This window comes from Puma concolor, chromosome B1 (assembly GCF_028749965.1).
Source record: "Puma concolor isolate L17-30 chromosome B1, mPumCon1.1.hap2, whole genome shotgun sequence".
In the NCBI taxonomy this organism is placed as follows: domain Eukaryota; kingdom Metazoa; phylum Chordata; class Mammalia; order Carnivora; family Felidae; genus Puma; species Puma concolor.
The window spans coordinates 40,575,606-40,599,523 of record NC_141670.1 but is presented as its reverse complement, the minus strand read 5'-3'; the positions used below and the strand labels follow the sequence as shown (position 1 = coordinate 40,599,523).

At 40.7% G+C, this 23,918-nt stretch overlaps 1 protein-coding gene across 5 annotated transcripts in view; it reads left to right on the top strand.

Moving 5' to 3' along the window:
• The window catches only part of CHRNB3 (cholinergic receptor nicotinic beta 3 subunit), a 34,410-nt gene extending 21,483 nt beyond the window's left edge, over window positions 1-12,927 (top strand). For 2 of the 5 annotated variants that reach the window (XM_025921495.2, XM_086703583.1), the window contains exons 4-6: window positions 7,325-7,434; window positions 7,658-8,540; window positions 11,206-12,927. In XM_025921495.2, coding sequence (XP_025777280.2) covers window positions 7,325-7,434; window positions 7,658-8,540; window positions 11,206-11,340 — 1,128 coding nt within the window. In that variant the 3' untranslated portion in view covers window positions 11,341-12,927. Of the gene's footprint in view, window positions 1-7,324; window positions 7,435-7,657; window positions 8,801-11,205 lie in introns of those variants that run through there. The other 3 variants (XM_086703585.1, XM_086703582.1, XM_086703584.1) reach the window with 2 other exon arrangements.
• Window positions 12,928-23,918: the final 10,991 nt, after the last annotated feature.

Sequence of the window (23,918 nt, the reverse complement as noted above, 5' to 3'; positions counted from 1 at the left end):
AGAAATCCTGCTCTGTAAACTTGGGCAAGTCATTTTGTCTCTCTGACCCTCAATCTCTTCATCTGTAAAATAGAGGCAATGCCTAGTTCCTGGGTTGTTAAGAGGTTAAATGAGATCATATGTGTGAATGTGACTGGTACCTTCTCTGGCGTGTAGTAGGGACTCAGTAAATTTCATTTCTTGCTGCCACCTTTGTAGGCTTTTTCATCCTTAATGACAAATCCTGTTTCTTAGCCTTAACACCTCATGGATATAATGGGAATGTGGGACACATATTGTGTCATGTTGTTATCTTTAAGGATAAATGAATCAACATTAGCTTGGTTTTAAGAATTTCACACCTGGGTGGCTCAGTCGGTTGAGAATCTGACTCTTGATTTTGGCTCAGGTCATGATCTCACAGTTTGTGAGTTCAAGCCCCATGTCAAGCTCTGCGCTGACAGTGCCTGCTTGGGTTTCTCTCTCTCTCTCTGTCTCTCTCTCTCTCTCTCTCTCTCTCCCCCTCCTCCACTCATGCTGTCTGTCTCTCTCTTTCTCTCAAAACAAATAAATAAATTAAAAAAAAAAAAGAATTTCACACCTGACTTTAAGATAATTGAAGATCCCAGGGATGCCTCAGGGGCTACAAATCAAGGCATTATTTGTTCCTTACTACCTCCTGGTCTTAGTATTAAACTAAGAATAACTAGGAGATTATTTCTGTAGTAAAAAAGTCTTTAGGAGCACCTGGGTGTGTCAGTCAGTTAAGTGTCCAACTTCAGCTCAGGTCACAATCTTGTGGTCTGTGAGTTTAAGCCCCGTGTTGGGCTCTGTGCTGACAGCTCAGAGCCTGGACCCTGCTTAGGATTCTGTGTCTCCCTCTCTCTCTGTGCCTCCCCTGCTCTCTCTCTCTCTCTCTCAAAAATAAATAAACATTAAAAAAAATGTCTTCGACTTACATTTAAATGAAATTTGGTGCTGGATACTAGCTAGATATTTATGACTGCTATTTCAGATAATGTATGTAAGAAAGCACAAGGGAATGTACATGATATGGATTTGAAATTGCACTGTTCAGAATTAAGAAAGTTTTTCTCCATTTTTTTCTTAGTCACAGATTAACTTTGATATTTGGCCCTGACATACCCCGTGCTCTCCCGTTTTCTGCAATGACATAGCTCTCAGCCTGGGAACTGACTACTTCAAGGTAGAGCTGATGTTTGTAAAGGGCTTTGAGAATCTTGGCCAGGTCGTGCTATATGAACATAGGATATTATTTCTAAGCCCTTACTATAAGAAGGGAGAGACAGGAGATTAGTCTCCAGTTGCCCCCAGGATTTCAGACAGAGCAGGAAGTGACCAGAAAGCCTCAGACCTCTCTAGCAAGATAGAGGACAGGGGGGGGGGGGGGTAGGGGGCTCTGAATCCTCACCCTGACACTGCTGACTCAGCACATGTCTTCTTCTTCCTGGGGCATGGGGCACTGTCAGCATCGTGATGGACACACATCTTGGTAGAAATCCAGGGAACCTCTCCAGATGGATGTGTCAGGGAGAACATTCTGATTCTCCAGGTCTGGTTACAGAAGGACACCCCGTAAGGGGTACAACCAGTACAGGACAGTGCAAGTGGAGGATTCAGGGCTTCTGACTCTAGTCCAGTGCTCTTTCTCTTCCTGATACTCCAAGGTAAGCAGCATTCACCAGGAGTCCCAGCTAGTCCCTTTCTCCTTACTGGTCAGAAACAAAACCTAAATCACTGTAGATCGCTTTATGTGCTCCCCGAGGATTCAACGCATCCCTTACTCATTGTTCGTTCACCCCTACCCCAGGTGGGAGCCCATGCCCTCCTACTTCTCCCTAACCCACACCACCACTCACGGCTGCTCCCTCCCTTTCGGTCTCAGCTTTAAAGGTGGTCTGCTCAGAACTACCTCCCCTGTCCATCCTGTGGTTCGCTATCATTATACCCAAATGGCAGTGCCTTCTTGTGTGAGGCAGCCCCAGGCCGGGAGCACATGGCAGTGGTGTGTTCAGCCTTGGGTACTTGTGGAATGCATTAATTCCCCGCAAACTGTGAGCCCAATGAACCACTACCACTCTGTTATCTCTGGCCACAGATGTTTATCTTGCGGTTGGAGGTCCAGTTAAGCAACACAAACCCTTCCGACTGAAAAGTCCCTCACCCTAGGGCATGCCCCAGTTCCCTTAGAATGGTTTGTAAAACCACTTATTTGTTTGGTGGGGTTTGCATGAAGGCAGGGGCCCCAGAATTGTAGCTATCCACCTTCTCTGCAAAGTGGAAGCGGGCATAAGAAAAGACAGCTGTGCCTGGAGGAGAGAGGAACCTGGATCCAAGAAGCAGGCAAGTTTGTTCCCAGCAATCTTTATGCTCCAAATGGAGGAAGAGTGAGATTGGACTTGGTGGCTGAGCTCACCAACATCGTCCACTCAAGACGGAGCTAGCATGTAAAAGCATAGTCCCAGCCAATCTGTCTCTTTGTGTCTGTCCCTGGGACTCACTGCCTGCCTGAGACCTGCTCAGATTCTCCAGGGATCACCTGAGAACCTTTTAGTTGCAAGTGACAGAGAACGCAACCCAAACTGGCATAAGCAAAAATAGAACGTATTGGCTTTCACAACCTGGAAAGTCCAGGGACAAGCCTAGCTTTACATGCAGCTTGATCCAGGGACTCAAGCAATATTCCTGGGGCCCAGCGTTCCCTCTGTGTGTCTCTGGGCTCCTCGTCCTCTAGGTTGACCCCATTCTCATCTCAGCCCTCCTCTAATGGCAGCAAGGTGGCCATACGAGCTCCAGCCTCAAAGTGCTTCCTGTGTTCAAGTTCAAGTTCTCTTTCAAGAAAGAGAAAGGCCAGCCTCTTTTCCAGTGGTTCCAGAGGATGCATGGTATGTCATTGTTTCCAACTTGGTTACCTGCTGTCCCTGATCACAGTGGGCAGGTGTGAGGTACAGCCCCATTTCTGGGCCAGAAAGAAGAGTCAGATCCACCCCCAGCTGGTGGGTGACAGTGCAGTGAGGTGGTTCTCCATGAGGAAATGGGGGGTGCTCTTACCGGGAGAAGGGCAGGTGAATTGGAGGCAGCAGGCAATACATATCAACTTTATTTCTTAGTTCATTGTTCTCCTCTTTCTGTGAAGATCTCTTGACATGCCACTTCCTCCTTGAACAAAGCCTTGCATAAGTAGAAGTCAGCCAAAGGCTTCTGTTATTACAGTTCATCTTCATTCCATAATTTCTCTCCCCGTTTGTCACCGAACTTGAACACTGTGTAACATGCTTATTTGTATAATTCCTCCACCTTTTGTCAGATATTTTACCAGTAAGGCCAACTTTTCTGTTTTTATTGTCTTCATTTTCTTTTTTTACCAGAGGAAAAGATGGAATAAAGCTAGTTTTAGCCTGAGTACAGAGTCAATAAGCTTTATAGCTATCAGCTATATATCTCTCTTAAAAAACAGAAAACAAAAAAACCAACCAAAAAAATGAAATACTTAGGTATAAGTCTAAATATGTATGGGGTCTGTAAATTGAAACTACAAAACACTGATTTAAAAACGTCAAAGAAGACTCAAATAAATGGAGAGAGAAATGATATTCCTGGATCAGAAAACTCATATTATGATGTCTGTTCTCCCCCAATCAATCTATAGATTCAAGTCAATCATAATTAAAATTTCAGAAGGATTTTTCTTGTTGATAGCAACAAACTGATTTAAATTTTTTTAAGTTTATTTATTTATTTTGAGAGAAAGAAAGAGAGAGAGAGGATGAGTGGAGGAGAGGCAGAAAGAGAGGGGGGCAGAGGATCTGAAGTGGGCTCCGTGCTAACAGCAGAGAGTCCAATGCAGGGCTTGAACTCACGAACTGTGAGATTATGACCTGACCTGAGTCGGTTGCTTAAGTGACTGAGCCAGCCATTCAGGTGCCCCTGATTTAAAGATTTATATGGAAAAGCAAAGGAATTCGAATAGCCAAAACAATTTTGAAAAAGGAGAATACAGTTGGAGGACTCACATTATATGATTTCAAAACTTACTAGAAAGCAATGGAGATTAAGAGAGTGTAGTACCAGGGAAAGGAGAGACACAGATTAATGAAATGGAACAAAGAACTCATAAATAGACCCACGCACATATACAGTTAATTGATTTTTGACAAATGTGCAAAGGTAATTCAATAGAGAATGTTTAATCTTTTCAACAAAAGGTGCAGAAGCAATTGGACATCCATATGTGAAAAAACTCAAAAACCTCATTCTATATTCACATCACAATAAAAAAAATTAACCCCAAATAAGGATTTAGATCTAAATGTAAAACCCAAAAAACTGCAAAATTTCTAGAAGAAAATATAGGAGAAATCTTTGTGACCTTGAGTTAGGCAAATATTTCTTATTTATGACATAATTCCTAAAAAATAAAATTGGTAAAATAAGCTTCATCAAAGTATAGAACATCTATCTTATGAAAGACACTGTTTAGAGAATTAAGAAACCACAGACTGTGGGAAAATATTTGCAAATCAAATATTTGATGAAGGGCTCTTATCCAGAATATATAAAAGAAGTCTAAAAACTCAGTAATAAGAAAACAAACAGCTTGATTAAAAAATATGCCAAAGATTTAACAGCCACTTCACCAAATAAGATATATGGGTGACAAATAAGCACACGAAGAGATGTTCAACATCATTAGTCATTAGGAAAATGCATATTAAGAACCATAATGAGATACCATTTCATAACTATTATAATCAAAATAAAAACTGAGGCAATACCAAGTACTGGAGAAGACTAAAGAACTAGAACTCTCATACATTGCTAGTGGGAATGTTAAATGATACAGTCACTGTGAAACACAGTTTGGCAGTTTCATATAAAGTTAAACATACACTTACTAGGACACCTGGGTGGCTCAGTCCGTTAAGCATACAACTTTGGCTCAGGTCACCATCTCATAGCTAATGGTTTTGAGCCCTGCATCAGGCTCTCTGCTGTCAGGGCATAGCTCGCTTCTGAGCCTCTATCCCCGTCTCTCTTTGACCCTCTCCCACTCTCTCTCTCTCAAAAATAAATAAATATTTTTAAAAATGGATACTCTTATTATATGGCCCAACCATCCCACTCCTGGGTATTTGCCCAAGAGAAAGAAAGAATGTTTTTCACTCAAAAAACTGCACAAAATATTTATAGGGACTTCATTTGTAATCATTAAAAACTGGAAGAATCCAGGGGCTCCTGAGTGGCTCAATCGGTTAAGCACACAACTTTGGCTCAGGTCATGATCTCACAGTTTGTGAGTTCAAGCCCCATGTCAGGCTCTGTGCTGACATCTCAGAGTCTGGAGCCTGCTTCAGATTCTGTGTCTCCCTCTCGCCCTCTGCCCCTCCCCCACTCACCCTTTGTCTCTGTCTCTCTCAAAAATAAATAAACATTAAAAAAATTTTTTTTAAAAAACTGGAAGAATCCAAATACCCTTCCTGGAGAAGGATAATAAATTGTGGTATTTTCATACAAGGGAATACTACTCACTAATAAAAATGAACAAATCACACACACAAAAAATGAACAAAGCACTAATATAACATAGAAGAATCCCAAATACATTATGGTCAATAAAAGCAATCTGTATTGAAAGGCTCTCTCCTGTATGATTTCATTTATATGACCACAGGCAACATTATAGGATCAGAAACTAGATCTGTGGTTTCCAGGGGTTGGGAATGGGAGAGTGGATTACAAAGGAGCAACACGAGGAACACTTTTTGGGCAACAGAGCCGTTCTTGTGTCTTGATGGCATCAGTGATTATACAACTGTTTGCATAGAACACCATACACAAAAAGGGTGAATTTTATTGTACGTAAATTTTTGAGAAGTAAGCCAAGTGAGAGGGAAACAAAAAATGCTACTCTGGGTTCCCTTGAACATTTCTGAGATTCAGACCTGCTGCTGGTGGTACAAGTCTCCTTAGCAGGAGACAAATTATTCATAGGAAGGAAAATGCACTTGCTTTTCAAAATGGGCAGAGGAAGAGTAAAAAGAGAGAAGCCTGTGAGTACCAAGTAAACATGGTAAATACTTTATTAGTTTGGGCTCTTAAACTGTCAATCTTCATATACATGGGTTTCCATAAATAGTCACGCAATCTTTTATCCTTTAGCTTGTAGCTTTTTAATGAGCCATATCCTTTTAAATTTGTTTTCCAAGGATCAAGCCTCACAAATATTGTCTCAGGTAGACAATGTCTCACCTGGAGTGTACAGTCTCATACTTTTTCAGGCATCATGCATATTTCAATATGTTACCATCTAGTGAAGTTGCCCATCTGCTGTCTCCTGATTTTTTAATGACAACATTGGCATCACTGGGCTCCAGGAAGCCTCACATTGGGCAGGCACACCCTTGAAACTTTCTGAAATGTCGTTTCATATTATCCTACATCATTACTCAACTGTCTACATGAGGGACAATGGGATAGAAGAATTTAATTTTCAGGTCAGATTTCATAAGATTCTGGATCCAAAATCTTTTTAAGAAAGTCCACTTCTGCTGTAATTGGATCATCCATACATCATCCTCTTGACCTTCATAAGCCAATCAATTAATGGTCAGGTTTGTTAATCTGGGTCCATTAGCTCCTGTAAAGCATGCTAAATGATTTCATTGTATTATGAGGAAAAATATGTAAGTATGTGAGGAAAAATATGTAAGTATCTGGAGGCTAACAGTATTAGGAATATAATTTAAAACTGTAATTGAGTGGTCACAAAATAAATTCAGATTAGAACTTAAAAGGAAATTCTTGGAAAATATATTTTCATTGGGATACAGTTATGTTATCAAGACTAATCAGTGGATACTGGATGTTTCATATTAACATACTGGGTGGATGTTTGTCCAAGACTCAAGCGATATTAAAAATTGTTTGTATCCATTTTCATGAGATTAAAATATTCCTGGGCCAACTCTTCTAGAATAGACTGAGTTAGATCTATCATTGCTTTTCTTTTGTTTCTTAAGAGAAAATAGGCTGAAAAAATAGATCACCAATCAATGGTGTTTGTTGCTCAGACTCTCCATTGGGAAGTAGATATGGCAATTTGGGAAATCCCAGGTAGGAGGGCTGTGTGGGCCTGGGCAAGATCAGAGGCCAGTTGGGCTCAACCTGTATCTTGAGCTACAGATAAGGTCGTAAGATCTAAAATGGATGAATTTCCCTGTTTTAAATAAAGCACTGGATTAGTAAATTCACATAAACTTGAAGATTCCAAAGTCTAATACACTGAATTTTCAGACTAAAATTTCGGTATGCTAATTTAATGCAGGAGTGGACAGACCACAAGTTACGTTGGAACCCTGATGAATATGGTGGAATTCGTTCAATTAAAGTTCCATCAGAATCTCTCTGGCTTCCTGACATAGTTCTCTTTGAAAAGTAAGTATCCCAGAAGAAACATACACTGGTCAGATTAGGACTAGAGATGGCAAAGCCTGATTCTGGCAAAATGATTAAGAGAAATGTACAGATTTAAGTAAGAAGAGAACTGATTCTTTTTGAAATATTGTTTGACACCGTAGTAGTAGTAAAGTAATAAATACAAATAGTAGAGGGGTGGGCAAAACCCCAACTCATTAGTGTCCAACTGCTTTTACCACAGTGCAGATGGACGTTTCGAAGGCTCCCTCATGACCAAAGTCATAGTGAGATCTAATGGCACCGTCATTTGGACCCCTCCAGCCAGTTACAAAAGTTCATGCACCATGGACGTCACGTTTTTTCCATTCGACCGGCAGAACTGCTCCATGAAGTTTGGATCCTGGACTTACGATGGTACCATGGTTGATCTCGTTTTGATAAATGAAAATGTTGACAGAAAAGACTTCTTCGATAATGGAGAATGGGAAATACTCAATGCCAAAGGGATGAAGGGCAACAGGAGAGATGGCACCTACTCCTATCCGTTCATCACTTACTCCTTTGTTCTGCGCCGCCTACCCCTGTTCTACACCCTCTTCCTGATAATCCCCTGCCTGGGGCTGTCTTTTCTGACAGTGCTTGTGTTCTATTTGCCTTCTGATGAAGGAGAAAAGCTTTCGCTATCAACCTCTGTTCTGGTTTCCCTGACAGTTTTTCTTCTAGTAATTGAGGAAATAATCCCATCTTCCTCAAAAGTCATTCCTCTCATTGGGGAGTACCTGCTGTTCATAATGATTTTCGTTACCCTGTCGATTATTGTTACTGTTTTCGTGATTAATGTTCACCACAGATCTTCTTCGACTTACCATCCCATGGCCCCCTGGGTTAAGAGACTCTTTCTACAAAAACTTCCTAAATTGCTTTGTATGAAGGACCACATGGATCGCTACTCTTTCCCAGACAAAGATGAGAGCCAACCAGTGGTGAAAGGTAAAGTTCTAGAAAAAAGGAAACAAAGACAGATTAGTGATGGAGAAAAAGTTCTTGTTGCTTTCTTGGAAAAGGCTGCTAATTCCATTAGATACATTTCAAGGCATGTGAAGAAAGAGCATTTTATCAACCAGGTGAGTACGCTGGTATTCATTACACTGCTGCCATTGAAATGTGCAAGAACCAATATTCTCACATCTATTTACAATAAAATACTGTCATTTTTAAAATGTGGCATTATTAGCTATCTGCATTTCACGTGTAAAATGTAAAACAAGCCCTGACATGAATAAAAATTTTAGTATGGATCTTTAGGAAGCAGTTCACAGAAACAGAATGGGCAAAAAAGAAGCAAGTATAGATTAAGCACCATCCCTTATAATTAGACTTGACTCTATTTAAAATAATGTTTTATGTTTATTTTTGAGAGAGAGAGAGTGAGCAGGGGAGGGGTAGAGAGAGGGGGACAAAGGATCTGAAGCAGGCTCTGTGGTGATATCAAGGAGCCCATCTCGGGGCCTGAACTCATGAACTGTGAGATCATGACCTGAGCCGAAGTCGGACGTTCAACCGACAGAGCCACCCAGGCGCCCCTATTTAAAATAATTTAATTTTACATTTTATTTTATTTTATTTTTAATTTTTTTCAACGTTTATTTATTTTTTTGGGACAGAGAGAGACAGAGCATGAACGGGGAAGGGGCAGAGAGAGAGGGAGACACAGAATCGGAAACAGGGTCCAGGCTCCGAGCCATCAGCCCAGAGCCTGACGCGGGGCTCGAACTCACGGACCGCGAGATCGTGACCTGGCTGAAGTCGGACGCTTAACCGACTGCGCCACCCAGGCGCCCCTAATTTTACATTTTAAATTGGTTATCCTGGTCTCTGGTAATTTACCTCTTGTTTTTAGTTCAATGGTGGTTATTTCTAGCCATAGTATTTGGAAATAAAAGAACAGAATTAGACTTCGGGATTAATGTAAATATACAGTGTTCCAACAGATATTTTGGTGAGGGAAAAGGGTGTGGGTATTTGGCTAACATTAAAAAAAAAGTGTGGCACGAGTGTGGATTTCATACTCAAAACAGTTCTGGATTCAGATCTTACCTGATGCTTAAAACAAATTTTAAGACAATTTGTAGGGTTCAATTATTTTACTCTAAAATAAGTGCAAATTAGTGCTAAGAGCCTGATCCCATAAACAAAATTATGGAAGACATTTTTTAAGGAAACATGTATCTATACTTTATCTAGATACTACCTAGCATATTCTCTTACTATTTGTTGTGTTTTTCACCCATTGCTATAGAACTAACATTTCAGCTATTCCATTTTTTTTTTTTTTTTTTTTTTAAGAGAGAGAGAGAGAGAGCACATGCTTGCAAGTGAGCACAAACAGGGGAGGGGTAGAGGGAGAGAGAGAAGCTTAAGTAGGCTCCATGCTCAGAGTAGAGACGGATGTAGGGCTCAGTCTCACAACCATGAGATCATGACCTGAGCCAAAATCAAGAGTTGGAGGCTTAACCGACTAGCCACCCAGGTGCCTCTTTTGCTATTCTTACGGGTTGTTCGTTGTTGTTTCTCTATCTTTTAAAAATTTGAATTCAAAGACTCAACTAGCTTTTTTTAAAAATGATAAAAGTAACACATGATCAGGGTACAGAATTTGGAAAATACAAAAAATATAAACAGATTTAAAATAATTAATAATCCCACCACTTAAGATCGACACTTTAAACACATCTTTTTTGTGTTTTTCCCCAAGGTTTTATTCCTAAACCTCTATGTGTGCAGAATGCATTCTGGTTCTACATCAGTACCTATGTCCCCTCTCTATAAGTCCTGTTCTAGTCCATCTTCAAAAAACCCCATACATGGGGCGCCTGGGTGGTGCAGTCGGTTAAGCGGCCGACTTCAGCCAGGTCACGATCTCACGGTCCGTGAGTTCGAGCCCCGCGTCGGGCTCTGGGCTGATGGCTCAGAGCCTGGAGCCTGTTTCCGATTCTGTGTCTCCCTCTCTCTCTGCCCCTCCCCTGTTCATGCTCTGTCTCTCTCTGTCCCAAAAATAAATAAACGTTGAAAAAAAAAAATTAAAAAACAAAACAAAACAAAAAAAAAAACCCATACAGTAGAAATGTGACAGTTCTTTTCCTTCGAAAGAGGAAAACTGGCACCTGTCCTTCAGACCTCCTTGGCCTCTCAACTTGTTGCTGCTTTGACCTTGCTCTTATAGGCTTATTCCCCACTCTCCCCCAACTTCCCTTCCTCCAAAGGGACTAGATCTTCCCTCTCCCTTGCAGATTCCTGTCATCTCATGGTCACTTCTCCTCCACGCAGTTTTCTGGCATTCCAGAGATAATAGCAGCCATACCCACATGTGGAGTGGAAGAAAAGAAGGCTTATAATATTTGGCCATGAAAATTTTTAATTTATAAGCTTATGATTCATTTCATATATGAGGTCAGGAAGATCCTAGTAAGAGATACTGGCTTTTTATTTGTGGAAAAATCAGTCCTTTCCCATTTGGATCAATATTGTTCTACAAATGCATAAATGATTCAGTTGTTTCTATTTTACGTCTTCTATGTTGATGAAAATGTTCACAGGCTGTTTCCTTTGGGCACTATTATTACGGAAGTCACGGGGGAGAATCTGAGCCTACGTTGCAGGGGATGTGTTAGGTGAATTTGAAAAATGAAGTGCTGTAAATCCAAATATTACTGTTTTTCAATCCCTTGAAATGAATTCAGAACAGTTGCCCTGCATATTGAATGGAAGGCATATTTTTCTCTTTTGCAGGTAGTACAAGACTGGAAATTCGTAGCCCAAGTTCTGGACCGAATCTTTCTGTGGCTCTTTCTGATAGTGTCAGTTACAGGCTCTGTTCTGATTTTCACTCCTGCTTTGAAGATGTGGCTACATAGCTCCCACTAGGAACGCATCTCCAGAGCAATCTAAAATACCATAAAGACAAAATCACACCTTAGAACTGACATCCAGCTAGCATGTACATACAGTACCCAAATGCACGAGCTTTTTGGAAAGGTCAGTGCCGTCCTCAGGGAAACTGAACACTGGTAAATGTGGGTTTGCCCACAGTAAATTCATGATTGCCACTGGAGGGAGTTGGGTTTAAGTAAAGCAGAACCCCCTCAGGTCCCTGCCTTGGCTTCTCCAGACATTCATGGAGTCATATGGTCCAGGTCTGACATCACAGCCAGGACATGCTAGGGCTGCAGGACTAATGCCCCCAGGAAGCAGGACCAAGGATGCACACCAGGAACTCAAGGCAGTCGCTGATTCAAGCTGTTTGTGTGCACAGACCTGGGTCTCCTGAATCTACTGGTGTCCTTGGTGGTTTTGCCTGAGTTTGCAAACTGGTGCCGAGTGTTATGCCTTTGTAGCAATGTGTATAAGCAAATCTCAACAACCCTCTGGGGAATCACACTGGTCCAACAGGTCTGGCACAGATCGCTTGTTATGGCAAAGATTCCAAGATGCCTGTTAACTAAAGCCCCTCCCCTTCCCCCCAACAAATGTGGTATTTGTTAAAAACAGTCTCTTGAATGTGGTAACCTTTAAGGCAGGTGGTATTCGTGACTTATTCATAACACTGTATAGTTTTTCTGATGGTGAAACTAGAACCTACTGTGAGTTGTGACTTGCTCTAAGGGCCATATCAAAATAACTTACAATAGAAACACTGTTATCTGTTGCCAAGAGTGCAGTCATTAAAATGCATTATCTTTTCCTAGAAAATAGAAGTCCTGAACATTCTCTGATAATGGGTTTTTATGTCCTCACAGCCAGTCTAATCCATTTCAACAGTACTCTCAAGGCTTTCCATTCTGCTTTTTTTCTTCCTTTCTTTCTCTTCCTCCTCCTCTTCCCTCTGCCCCCTCCTCCCTCCTCTCCCTCCTCCTCCTCTTCTTCCTCCTCCTCCTCCTTCTTCTTCAGAACATTTAAGTTCTACTGTCAGCAAATTTTAATTATACAATGTAGTGTTATCAACTAGTCACCATGTTTTACATAAGATCTCCAGACCTTATTTATTTTATAACTGAAAGCTTATACCCTGTTGCCAATCTCTCCCTATTTTCCCTCCCCATCAGTCCCTAACAACCACTTTTCTAAGTGTCCACATGTAAGTGAAACCATGCAGTATTTGTCTTTCTCTGTCTGATGTTTCTCTTCTTAGCACAATGCCCTCTGCGTTCATCTATGTTGTTGTAAATGACAGAATTTAAGGCTGAATTATATTCCTCTGTGTGTGTGTGTGTGTGTGTGTGTGTGTGTGTGTGTGTGTAATCACATTTTCTTGATCCACTCATCCATCAACAGACACAGGTTGTTTTCATACATTGGCTATTGTGGATAATGCTGCAATGAACATGGGAGTGCAGATATTTCTTTGAGAAAATGACTTCGTTTCCTTTGCATACACCCAGAAGTGGATGGATCACATGGAGTTCTATTTTTCATTTCTTGAAAAACCTCCGTAACTTTTTTTATAGTGGCTGTACCCACCAACAGTGGTGGGTTAAATTGGTTAAATTCCCACCAACAGTGAAAAGGGTTTTCCTTTTCTCTACATCCTTGACAACATTTGTTATTTCACATCTTTCTTATGGCAGGCATTCACACAGCTGTGAGGTGATATCTCACTGTGCTTTTGATTTGCATTTCCCTGATGTTGAGCACCTTTTAATGTACCTGCTGGCCATCTGTATGTCTTCTTTGGAAGCATGTCTATTCAGATCCTTTACCCATTTTTTAATTGGGTCATTTGGTTTTTTACTGTTGAGTTAAATGAAATTTTTGTATAGTTTGTTAGTTTGCATACTAACCTCTTATCAGATACATGGTTTCCAAATATTTTCTCCTATTTCGTAGGCTGTCTTTCCATTTTGCTCATGGTTTTCTTTGCTGTGGAGAAGTTTAGTTTGATGCAATCCCACTTGCTTATTTTTGCTTTTGTTGCCTTTGCTTTTGGTGTTGAATTAAAAAAAAATCATTGCCAAGATGCCCTCCTTTGTTTCCATGTGTCTCCCTGCCCCTCTGGGAGCACTCGTCACCCAACTTGCCAACTCCCTCTTGAAGATTCATCAGGAAGAGTCTGTTCAGATGCTTTTTGCCCTCCAAAATTGTTGCTGCCAAATTCTGATTTTAACTTGAAGTAATTTGTTCTTTTTTCCAAGATTTAAATCTTAATCCATTCTGGACTATTTGGTTTGGGGCATGTTTCTCATAAACTGTTTACAGCTGAGACTTGGGGTTTAACCTTTCCACATGTATTGTTACCACCCAGATGGTTAGTCTTATTCATGCCATTTTGTTTTGTGTTTTCTGTGTAATGTTTTCTTGTCCTTTTTTTTTTTTTTTGTTCCTTTTCAGCTCTGACTGTATTTGTCTGTTCCTTCCTCTTTACTGGATTGAAAGTTATGCATCCATTTCTATTAATTTATTAATAAACATATTCAAGTTTCTTTAATTGGTGTTGGGATTTAATGCCCATAGCCACCACTCTTGAAATGAAACAGTTCCTTTAGCACTTTCCCTTCCCCTCTTCTTTTATCACCTTTTATGTTTTGCTAAATCATCCAAAATTCTAATTCCACGTTATTAATTTTTTATGTTATGTGTCTCTTCCCTCTGAATAATTTATTGACAATACATTTTGTCCACAACCACATTATAAACAAGTAATTGGTTTACTCATTTCTTGGTTTGCCACTTTTTTTCTCCTGTTTTCCTCTTTACCTGATTTATTTCATTATCTCAGAGGAATACATCTCCAAGCAATTCTTTCAGAAACTTTTGAGAGTGGTTACCTTTCTGAATCCTTGCACTTTTGAAATTGTAATGTATTCTGCTCTCATGGGTTGAGCATGGAATTTTGAGTTCAAAATCTTTCATCCTCAGAATTGTGAAGATATTATTCTACAATAGATTCTTTTTGTGAAAGTTGATTCTTTTTTTTTAATATATGAAATTTATTGTCAAATTGGTTTCCATACAACACCCAGTGCTCATGCCAAAAGATGCCCTCTTCAATGCCCATCACCTACCCTTCCCTCCCTCCCACCACCACCACCACCCCCCACCCCCCCCCCCCCCCATCAACCCTCAGTTTGTTCTCAGTTTTTAAGAGTCTCTTATGCTTTGGCTCTCTCCCACTCTAACCTCTTTTTTTTTTCCTTCCCCTCTCCCCCATGGGTTTCTGTTAAGTTTCTCAGGATCCACGTAAGAGTGAAAACATATGGTATCTGTCTTTCTCTGTATGGCTTATGAAAGTTGATTCTTATTTATAGATTCCTATTTTTACCTTGATGAAACTCTTGGACTTTTCTTACTATCTTTGGACTTTAGAAATGTCACCTGAAATAAAAAAGAAAAAATGTCACCTGAATGCTGTATGTGTCTAAATACAGGGCTCTCTCTCTCTCTCTCTCATTCTCTCTCTTTCTCCCTCTCTGTTTTTATCTTGGCACTTGATGACTAATGTCTTTATTCAACTCATGAAAATTTTCTTCTCTAACCTCTTTTATTATTTCCTATCCTCTATTCTCTCTCTCCTCTCTTTTTGAAATTTCTAATAGAAGGATTTTGGTATTCCAGGATCTGTCTTCCATGTTTATTAATTTTTTTTTCAACGTTTATTTATTTTTGGGACAGAGAGAGACAGAGCATGAATGGGGAAGGGGCAGAGAGAGAGGGAGACACAGAATTGGAAACAGGCTCCAGGCTCTGAGCCATCAGCCCAGAGCCTGACGCGGGGCTCGAACTCCCGGACCGCGAGATCGTGACCTGGCTGAAGTCGGACGCTTAACCGACTGCGCCACCCAGGCGCCCCCCATGTTTATTAATTTATTAACTCTTCTCTCATTACTTTTTACTTGTTTAATTGTTTACATTGTCAGCTTGATGATACCCCTAACTAATTTGATAGTCAGTCATTGTCTTCTCTGCTATGCAGCCCACCTACCAAGGTGAGATTTTGTTTGTTAATGGATGAATCCTGGATGGATATTTGCTAATGGATGAATATTTGATTTCCAAGAACTCTAATTCTTATTTTTGGATGTCATATCTTCTATAATAACTTGGAGGGATACTAATTATAGTTACTTTAAAGTCTTCTGTTGTTTGTATTAACAATTTTTCTTCAGGGGTTACTTCTTCTACTTATACTTTTTATGCTTTTTGTGGTAGTTTTATTCCCATGTTTGTTGATTTTTGACATTGTTTGTTTACCTAACAGTGGAAATCATTTCTAATGACAGAATACCAGGCTCCAGTTGCTTTCCTTTACTGTCTATGTCCAAGAAAGCATTTTTCTAGAGTATGTGAGTAGCTCATCTAATACATTCAAGGAACCCCTTTCTTCATGGCAGCCATAAATAATCTCGGGCTAAACTATTTCTAAATTAAACTATTTCACTGACTCCAGTGCTCACTCTGGTTTCTCATGTGTCAGAATGCCCACCAGATGGGACAGACTGTGAAAGCCACTATGAAAAGTAGAGTACTGCTACAGCTGTGCTTGGTCCTTTACTTGATTACTCAACAATTATACATGAAGTCTCCCCTGTGTATAATATTAGAATTGTTAGAAAGAAAATAATTTCTTTGGTGGTCCCATCTTTCTTTCATGGGACCAAAATTCCACTGCTCTGTTAGGTTTTATCATAAACCTGATCTGTGCTGCATATTTCAGCTATTCTCCACCAATCTGGTCTGTGAAGATGCCTCAGCCAACTTTCCAGTGCAGTCATGGATGTATTCATTTTACATTTATTTTGATATATCAGTAGGATTTGGAGGACACACACACACACACACACACACACACACACACACGAAATGAAACATATCAACCAGCCTTTTTTTTTTTAATGTTTATTTTTGAGAGAGAGAGACAGAGAGACGGAGAGAGAGACAGAGCATGAGTAGGGCAGGGGCAGAGAGAGAGGGAGACACAGGCTCTGGGCTCTGAGCTGTCAGCACAGAGCCCAATGTGGGGCTCAAACTCATGAACTGTGAGATCATGACCTGAGCCGAAGTCAGATGCTTAACTGACTGAACCATCCAGACGCCCCCAGCCAGCTATTTTATACTGATCTATTCTAAATCTCAATCTTTAATATATATGTCCAATTGTATATGGAGACTAGGACACTGAAAAATCACCACAGGTGACACTATGCCATGAGAAGAGTGTGGATCTCTTTTAAGGACTCTGATTAATCTTGACTTTACAGGCTGGTGGATGCTGGACACAATAGGGACTGGAGAGATGATTCTCTTAGGAATAAAATTGCTAATTATTGACCAAAAAAAAAAAGTGAAGCACATCTTGAAGTCAGTGATCCACATATGTTGTTAGATTTGGCAGGATATCCACTCCAGTGGGGTTCTTCACGCCTCGCTGTCTATAATCTCCTGGACATTTGCACTGGTTTCCAAACTGTTTTTCCTGCTTCCAGTCAGATCTCCATCCTCTTCGTACCAAATAGCCCTTGTCCTTTTCAGACCTAATCTCTCCCTCCCTTGTGCCCTTCATCTCTCCTCCTGGATATGGTTTCTTTAATTACTCTGGCTGTCTTGTAAGGCTCCCTTTCCTAGGCCTAAAAAGTACCCAGATCTACTTTCATTTTAGAACAAACACAGGCCATAGTGAACCGAAATAATAGAATATTTTCAAATAGCCCGGACTGCTTTATTACAGAGATTCGTGCCATTCTAATAACCCTCAAAAGTAGTTATAAATTCCAAAACAGAAATCACATTTATATATATTTTAAGTGTGTAAGTAATATTTAACACGGGCAGTTTATTTTTCAACATATACCAAATTTTATACCATAGAATTATATTTTTATGTGCTATGCACACACATTGTGGAACATTGGGTTCCTTGCTTGGTCTACATATCTATTATTTCTCTGCACATTTTACTGGGTTTTTTAAAAGGGAGGGGCGCCTGGGTGGCTCAGTCGGTTAAGTGGCCGACCTCGGCTCAGGTCATGATCTCACGGTCCGTGAGTTCAAGCCCCGCGTCGGGCTCTGTGCTGACAGCTCAGAGCCTGGAGCCTGTTTCAGATTCTGTGTCTCCCTCTCTCTGACCCTCCCCTGTTCATGCTCTGTCTCTCTCTGTCTCAAAAATAAATAAACGTTAAAAAAAAATTAAAAAAAACCAACTCCTTCTTTAAAAAAAAAAAAAAAAAGGGAAACAACATGGTGAGGTGGAAAACAAGACACTAGGACCCAAAGGGCTCTAGACCACCTATTAACTCGCTCTGTGGGCTGTGGGGCCTTAGGTGGGTCACTTGCCCCCTCGGGGGTTTTAGTTTCCTGGTCAATTAATTAAAGGTTAAGACTCATAGTTCTCTCCTGCTCTAAAATTCTATACTTTGGAGATTTTCACAATTTTTAAAGCACACTACTTCTAATTAGAACTTTGTTTCTTTGGGAAAATGTAATCTTTTTACACTGCTTTAGAACAGGATTTGCAGGGATACATTGTGATGAAAATCAAGGCTACCCTGCTTTAAATCCCTGACTGGATTGTGGATTCAAAGGGCAAATCACTGTTCTTTCCTTTATTGAGAACACTGTTGACTTTAACTCATTACTTAACTGTATCTAACTCATTAGTTTGCTAGATAAATGACAATACTAATCTTAGAAAAATGCATTTAAATTCAAATTCACTTTTAAAGTTTGATAAATACTGCATGAAACACTTTCCACAGCAAGCCTCTTTCTGACCAGACACAAATACAGCAAAGGTCAAACATTTATATGTGTACACACAGCTTTTCAAATATGGAAAAGCATAAATATTTAGACACCTCAATAACCCAAAGATAGTAATGACAAAGGATAACTTTAAAGCAAAGAAATTTTAATTTCAAATGTATAACAAGAAAAATCTATGGGAGTAAAACCTTCCAGCTCTTGCAACCGGGGAGCAGGGGTGCAAGAGCATGTGGCTCTGGGGGGCCCAAACAGACCAGCGTCAGTCACTCACTGCTGACAAAATCCAAAGGCAGAGAGACTAGTGGAGAAACCAGAAAGGAATGTATTTCCTTGAAGCCAACACCAGAAAGACAGCAGACTGATGTCTCAAAGACTGCAAAGTGCTGAAAATACTTTCAGATCCGTATAAGGAAAATGTGGGGCGAACGTCATGGGTACACGCAGGTAGCCAGTAAAGGTCAAGTGGACCAGTGTCTTAGAGTCTGTCACATGGGGTCTTGCTGGCCACAGAGCAGTCACCATTGCTTGAGGGACAAGAGTTTCAGTCCCCATCACGGATGCTGTACCTGCAGCTAGGTCTTTTGCCTGAGTTAAGAGATGTGCTAGAAAGAATTTAATCAGTTAGAAAGTACAGACTGAGGTGAAAATGGAGGTAGATAGTTGAAGTCCCCCTTCACTACTTCCAACAAGTGGATGTTGTGAGACCCGTACAACTCTCCATCACAAGTGTAAGCGTGTGGGACACACACCTGCACAGACCCACAGACAGCTGTCCTAAATTGTCCTTATCCTTCACATCTCTGCTCACACCCCACTTCATGAAGCCTTCAAAGAACACGTGGCCCAACTAAGCTGCCTGTCTCTGAGAGCCTGTGGTGTTTTCAGGCTCTGCTAGAGAGTATAGAATGTAATTGTCCCTTTGTATCTTATCAAGTGAATTTTATTTCCTTAGTTATATCATAGCACATCGTTTGTTACAACCCCAACAGTCTCTCTAATAGAGCTGAGTACATGGTCAAGGCCTAATTAATATTTGTTGATTAATTTTTTTAATGTTCATTTATTTTTGAGAGACAGAGAGAGCACAAGTGGGGAAGGGGCAGAGAGAGAGGAAGACACAGAATCTGAAGCAGGCTCCAGGCTCTGAGCTATCAGCACAGAACTCGACACAGGGCTTGAACTCACAGACCATGAGATCATGACATGAGCTGAAGTCAGAAGCTTAACGGACTGAGCCACCCAGGTGTCTCATTCATTAATTAAACCAGCACCTAAAATGAGAGCAAACTTGTACTCTTCCTCAGCCTCTTCCAGTATTTCCAGCTGTGTGTGTGTGCTCTTGTGTGTGTAATTTTCAGTGTGCGCCTTAAAGAAACATTTTCTTATATTAAAACATTTCTAAAATATTATTATTATACTTTGAAAAATTAATAATTCCACACTCAAATTTCTAACTAGCTGAAAAACAGCTTAAATTTGTAGCTAGCTTGTCTAAAGTAGCATTCAACCCATAGTGTTATGCCTCTTAAATCTTTTTTTTTTTAATTTTTTTTTAATGTTTATTTATTTTGGGGACAGAGAGAGTCAGAACATGAACGGGGGAGGGGCAGAGAGAGAGGGAGACACAGAAACGGAAGCAGGCTCCAGGCTCTGAGCCATCAGCTCAGAGCCCGACACGGGGCTCGAACTCACGGACCACAAGATCGTGACCTGAGCTGAAGTCAGACGCTTAACCGACTGAGCCACCCAGGCGCCCCCTCTTAAATCTATTTTAATTTCTTTCTTGTCACTGACTTGTTGAAAGGACCAGATCAGTTTCCTCCAAGAAAGTCTCATTTTGAATTTTTTTTTTTTTCAACGTTTTTATTTATTTTTTTTGGGACAGAGAGAGACAGAGCATGAACGGGGGAGGGGCAGAGAGAGAGGGAGACACAGAATCGGAAACAGGCTCCAGGCTCTGAGCCATCAACCCAGAGCCTGACGCGGGCGGGGCTCGAACTCACGGACCGCGAGATCGTGACCTGGCTGAAGCCGGACGCTTAACCGACTGCGCCACCCAGGCGCCCCAAGAAAGTCTCATTTTGGGGGTTCGTCTGGTTGCTTGCATCTGGTATCATTTAATGTATTCCTCCGTTTCCTATATTTCCTATAAATTGGAAGTTACGTTATAATTCTGGCTAAATAGTTTTGGCAGAAGACATCAGAGATTATACTGTGTAATTCATATTGTACCATGGGAGGAGAATACTATTTGGCTATCTCATCATTAGTGTTAAGACTAATCTCTGGATCAAGATGATGACAGTCCGATTGCTCCATCTACCCAGTGGTAAATTTAGTAGTACAGCCTATGACAGTAACACACAGCAAGGTTATGAAGTCTCTTACCTATGACCTTGGGCCCCTTAAAGATGGTCTCTAACCAGCTACATTAGAACACTACAATTTCCACAAAGTAACATTTTTCCGCTGGCTTGAACCTTTTGGCTGTGTCATAATTCTTTCTCAGAGCACCTACTATTATATATTAAAGTGAAATCATTTCATGAACACCATGGTGACTACCATTTATGTTTAACCTAATATGAATTCTTCCTTTGCATTAAGACTTTCTGTCAATAAAATAAGGGTGAAAATAAACGTATCATTACTTCTTTAGTTCATGGACAATCTTAGGTTTGGGAAAACTAGCCAAGAGCAGCAATACATCCAGTGGTGTATATTATCACACTCCAAGCAGAGTGACAACTATTGGGGTATGGCAACCTGGCCTGTTGTACAATTAGATGTGCCTCTGAGCTCAAAGGTAGTCTCAGCTTTGGGCAACAAAAGGAGATCCAGCCAGGCCAGAAGAATGCAGTATAAAAAGGGAAATCATATAAAAAAAAGAATACACATTATGAAGATTAACTCAGGCAACCTTCTAAACAGCCCTCTGAGGAAAGCACTACCATCATCTCTGCTCACAGGTAAGGTCCTCTTCATGGGCAAAAAGTCAACCCTCAGGAGAAAAGAGTGCCAACAATCAACTTTACTCTTTCTTCTGCTGGGTGTGACAGGTGTGGTGTGTGACTGCCCCTCAAGAAGCCTGCTTAGCATATGCTCCAAACTAATGCCCTCAAGAGGGCTCTGATTTTTCATAGGCGGCCTAATGGGTATTTTGATAATTCTACATTGGCCTGTCCCACACATTGCAGGATACTTAACATCCCTAGTCCCCAGGCCTAAATGGCAATGGTCATTGCAACAAGCAAAAATGACCTTTTAGACATTTCCAAATACCAACTGGAAATAGAATGTGTGTGTGTGTGTGTGTGTGCGTGTGTATAAATGGGGTGCAATAGCATTTCTGGTTCACAATGCTGGATACTGCTGAAGGGTCCAAATGACAGTTTAAGTCAAAAGGGGGGATGGGCAAAGAGAGGTGCTCAGACATTGTTCCCCTGTTCTTGTTGGCCTATCTCCTCGCTACACACAAGAGGCATACCCTGGGCCCTGTGGAAGGATGGGGCTAGGTGAAGACATCCCAAGTAGATGCTCCCTAGGCCCTCAGGTGGTACCTCCATGCTTCTGAGTTGACTCCTTCCCTTCCCACTTCTCACACTTCCCTCCACCAGGACTTAGCCTCCTCTGGTATGACCTCAACCAACAGAAGGAATCAAGCACCAGTTTGTTCAGCCAAAGCTACAAACTCATGTCCCTGCTACAAACTCCAGGCCCAGCACATGGGTCTTGTTTGGCTAACATGAGGACATTATTCTTGTTTCTTCATTTAGTTGCCACACTTTAAAACTAGGAGATTTTATATAAAAAGCTGGATTTTCAGCTTTTCTCAAAAAATCCAAAGTTCAAACCCATACCTATATGCCCTGTCGCCATTAAAATAAAGCTTGACCCTAATGGTCCTGACCTTCCCCCAAATAAGAGAGTATGTGCAGCTTCATCTCTCTAGCCTCATTTCCATTTCACTTGCATTACATGTCTCCCTCCTTCTGATGTTTGTCCGTGACAGAGGATTTCTGCTTTGTAAGGCTAGTCTGGGGGTGTTGAGGGGAAAAGATGGGCCACCTCAGGTGAGTTACTATCTTTTTCTATTCCCTTCTCACAAGAGCGACTGAATTGCACTGGGGTCAGGGAAATCGTTTAAGTCAGGAGATGTGGAACCTATTAGCTGTGTGATCATGGGCAAGCCACTCTACCTCTTGAGATTAAAAAAAAAGAGTTGAGTTAAATAACCTATGAGCTCCATTCCATCCCTAAAAGTCACTGATCTAATAGTTCAGATACACACTGATCTAATAGTTCAGACACTCCCATGCATGTGCACTTGTGTGAACACATACACACACACACACACACACACACACACACACACACAAAGATATTGATAATGAAATCATAACCAAGAAAATTCCAGGTCAATCCTAAAAGTCAAAAATCTCAGTTAACAAAGAGTTCTTTAATGTTTTACTGTCTTCATGACCCTTTATGAATTTTCAATCCTTGCTTCCCTTGTTCTTCTGAACAAATGCTGTGACTTCCCTCTAATTCACATGCTTATCTCATTTCTTTTGCATATGCTAGTTTGTTTACTTGTGAACACAAGATCCTCTCTCATCTGAGGATCACTGAGCAAACTCTGGAGAGTTGGGCTGGAAAGTCTGAGGTATGTTCATGTATAAAAGAAATGTAAAGAAGTCAGGATCAGGGTTTCCCTGCTCCTGGCTGGGAGCATTTTCCTCCCATCTTCCTGCTTTGCAGTTCTTGTAAGTCTTGTGTTTATATCTAATAAGAGGTTAATATCCAGAATATATAAAAAATTCCACAACTCAAATGCAATAATAAAAACTAACCAGATGTTTAAAGAGGCAAAGGACTTGAATACACATTTCTCCAAAGAAAATATGCAAATGAGGAGGAGGAGAAAGAAGAGGAAGGAGGAGGAGGAGGAAGAGAAGAAGAAGAAGAAGAAGAAGAAGAAGAAGAAGAAGAAGAGAGGAGGGAGGGGAAGAGGAAGGGGAAGAAGAAGAAATATAAATGGTCAAAAAGCACATGAAAAGATACTCAGCATCACAATGATTAGGGAAATGCAAATCAAAACCACAAAGAACTATGGCCACTAGAAGGGGGAAAAAAGTAGAAAATGGCAAGTATTGGTGAGGATGTGGAAAAAATGGAGGCTTTGCACACTGATGGTAGGGACGGAAATGGTGCAGCCACTGTGGAAAAACAGCATGGCAGTTCTTTAAAAAATTAAACATAGAACTACCATATAACCTAACAATTCTACTTCTGGGTATAAACTCCAAAGAACTGAAACTCGGAGATTCTTGTATGCTCATGTTCATAGCAGCATTATTTATGACAGCCAAAAGGAAGAAGCAACTCAAATGTCCACTGATGGATCAGTGGGTAAACAAAATGTTGTAAATACATACAATGGAATATTATTCAGCCTCAAAAAGCAAATAAATTCTTTTTTTAATTTTTTTAATCTTTATTTCTGAGAGAGAAAAAGAGAGAGCAGAGCATGAGCAGGGGAAGGGCAGAGAGAGAGGGAGACACAGAATCCTAAGCAGGCTGCAGGCTCTGAGCTGTCAGCACAGAGCCCGACGCAGGGCTCAAACTCATCAACTGGGAGATTATGACCTGAGCTGAAGTCAGATGCCCAGACAACTGAGCCACCCAGGCGCCCCACAAATAAATTCTTATGTCAACTGTACTTCATTTTTTAAAATTTAATTTATTTT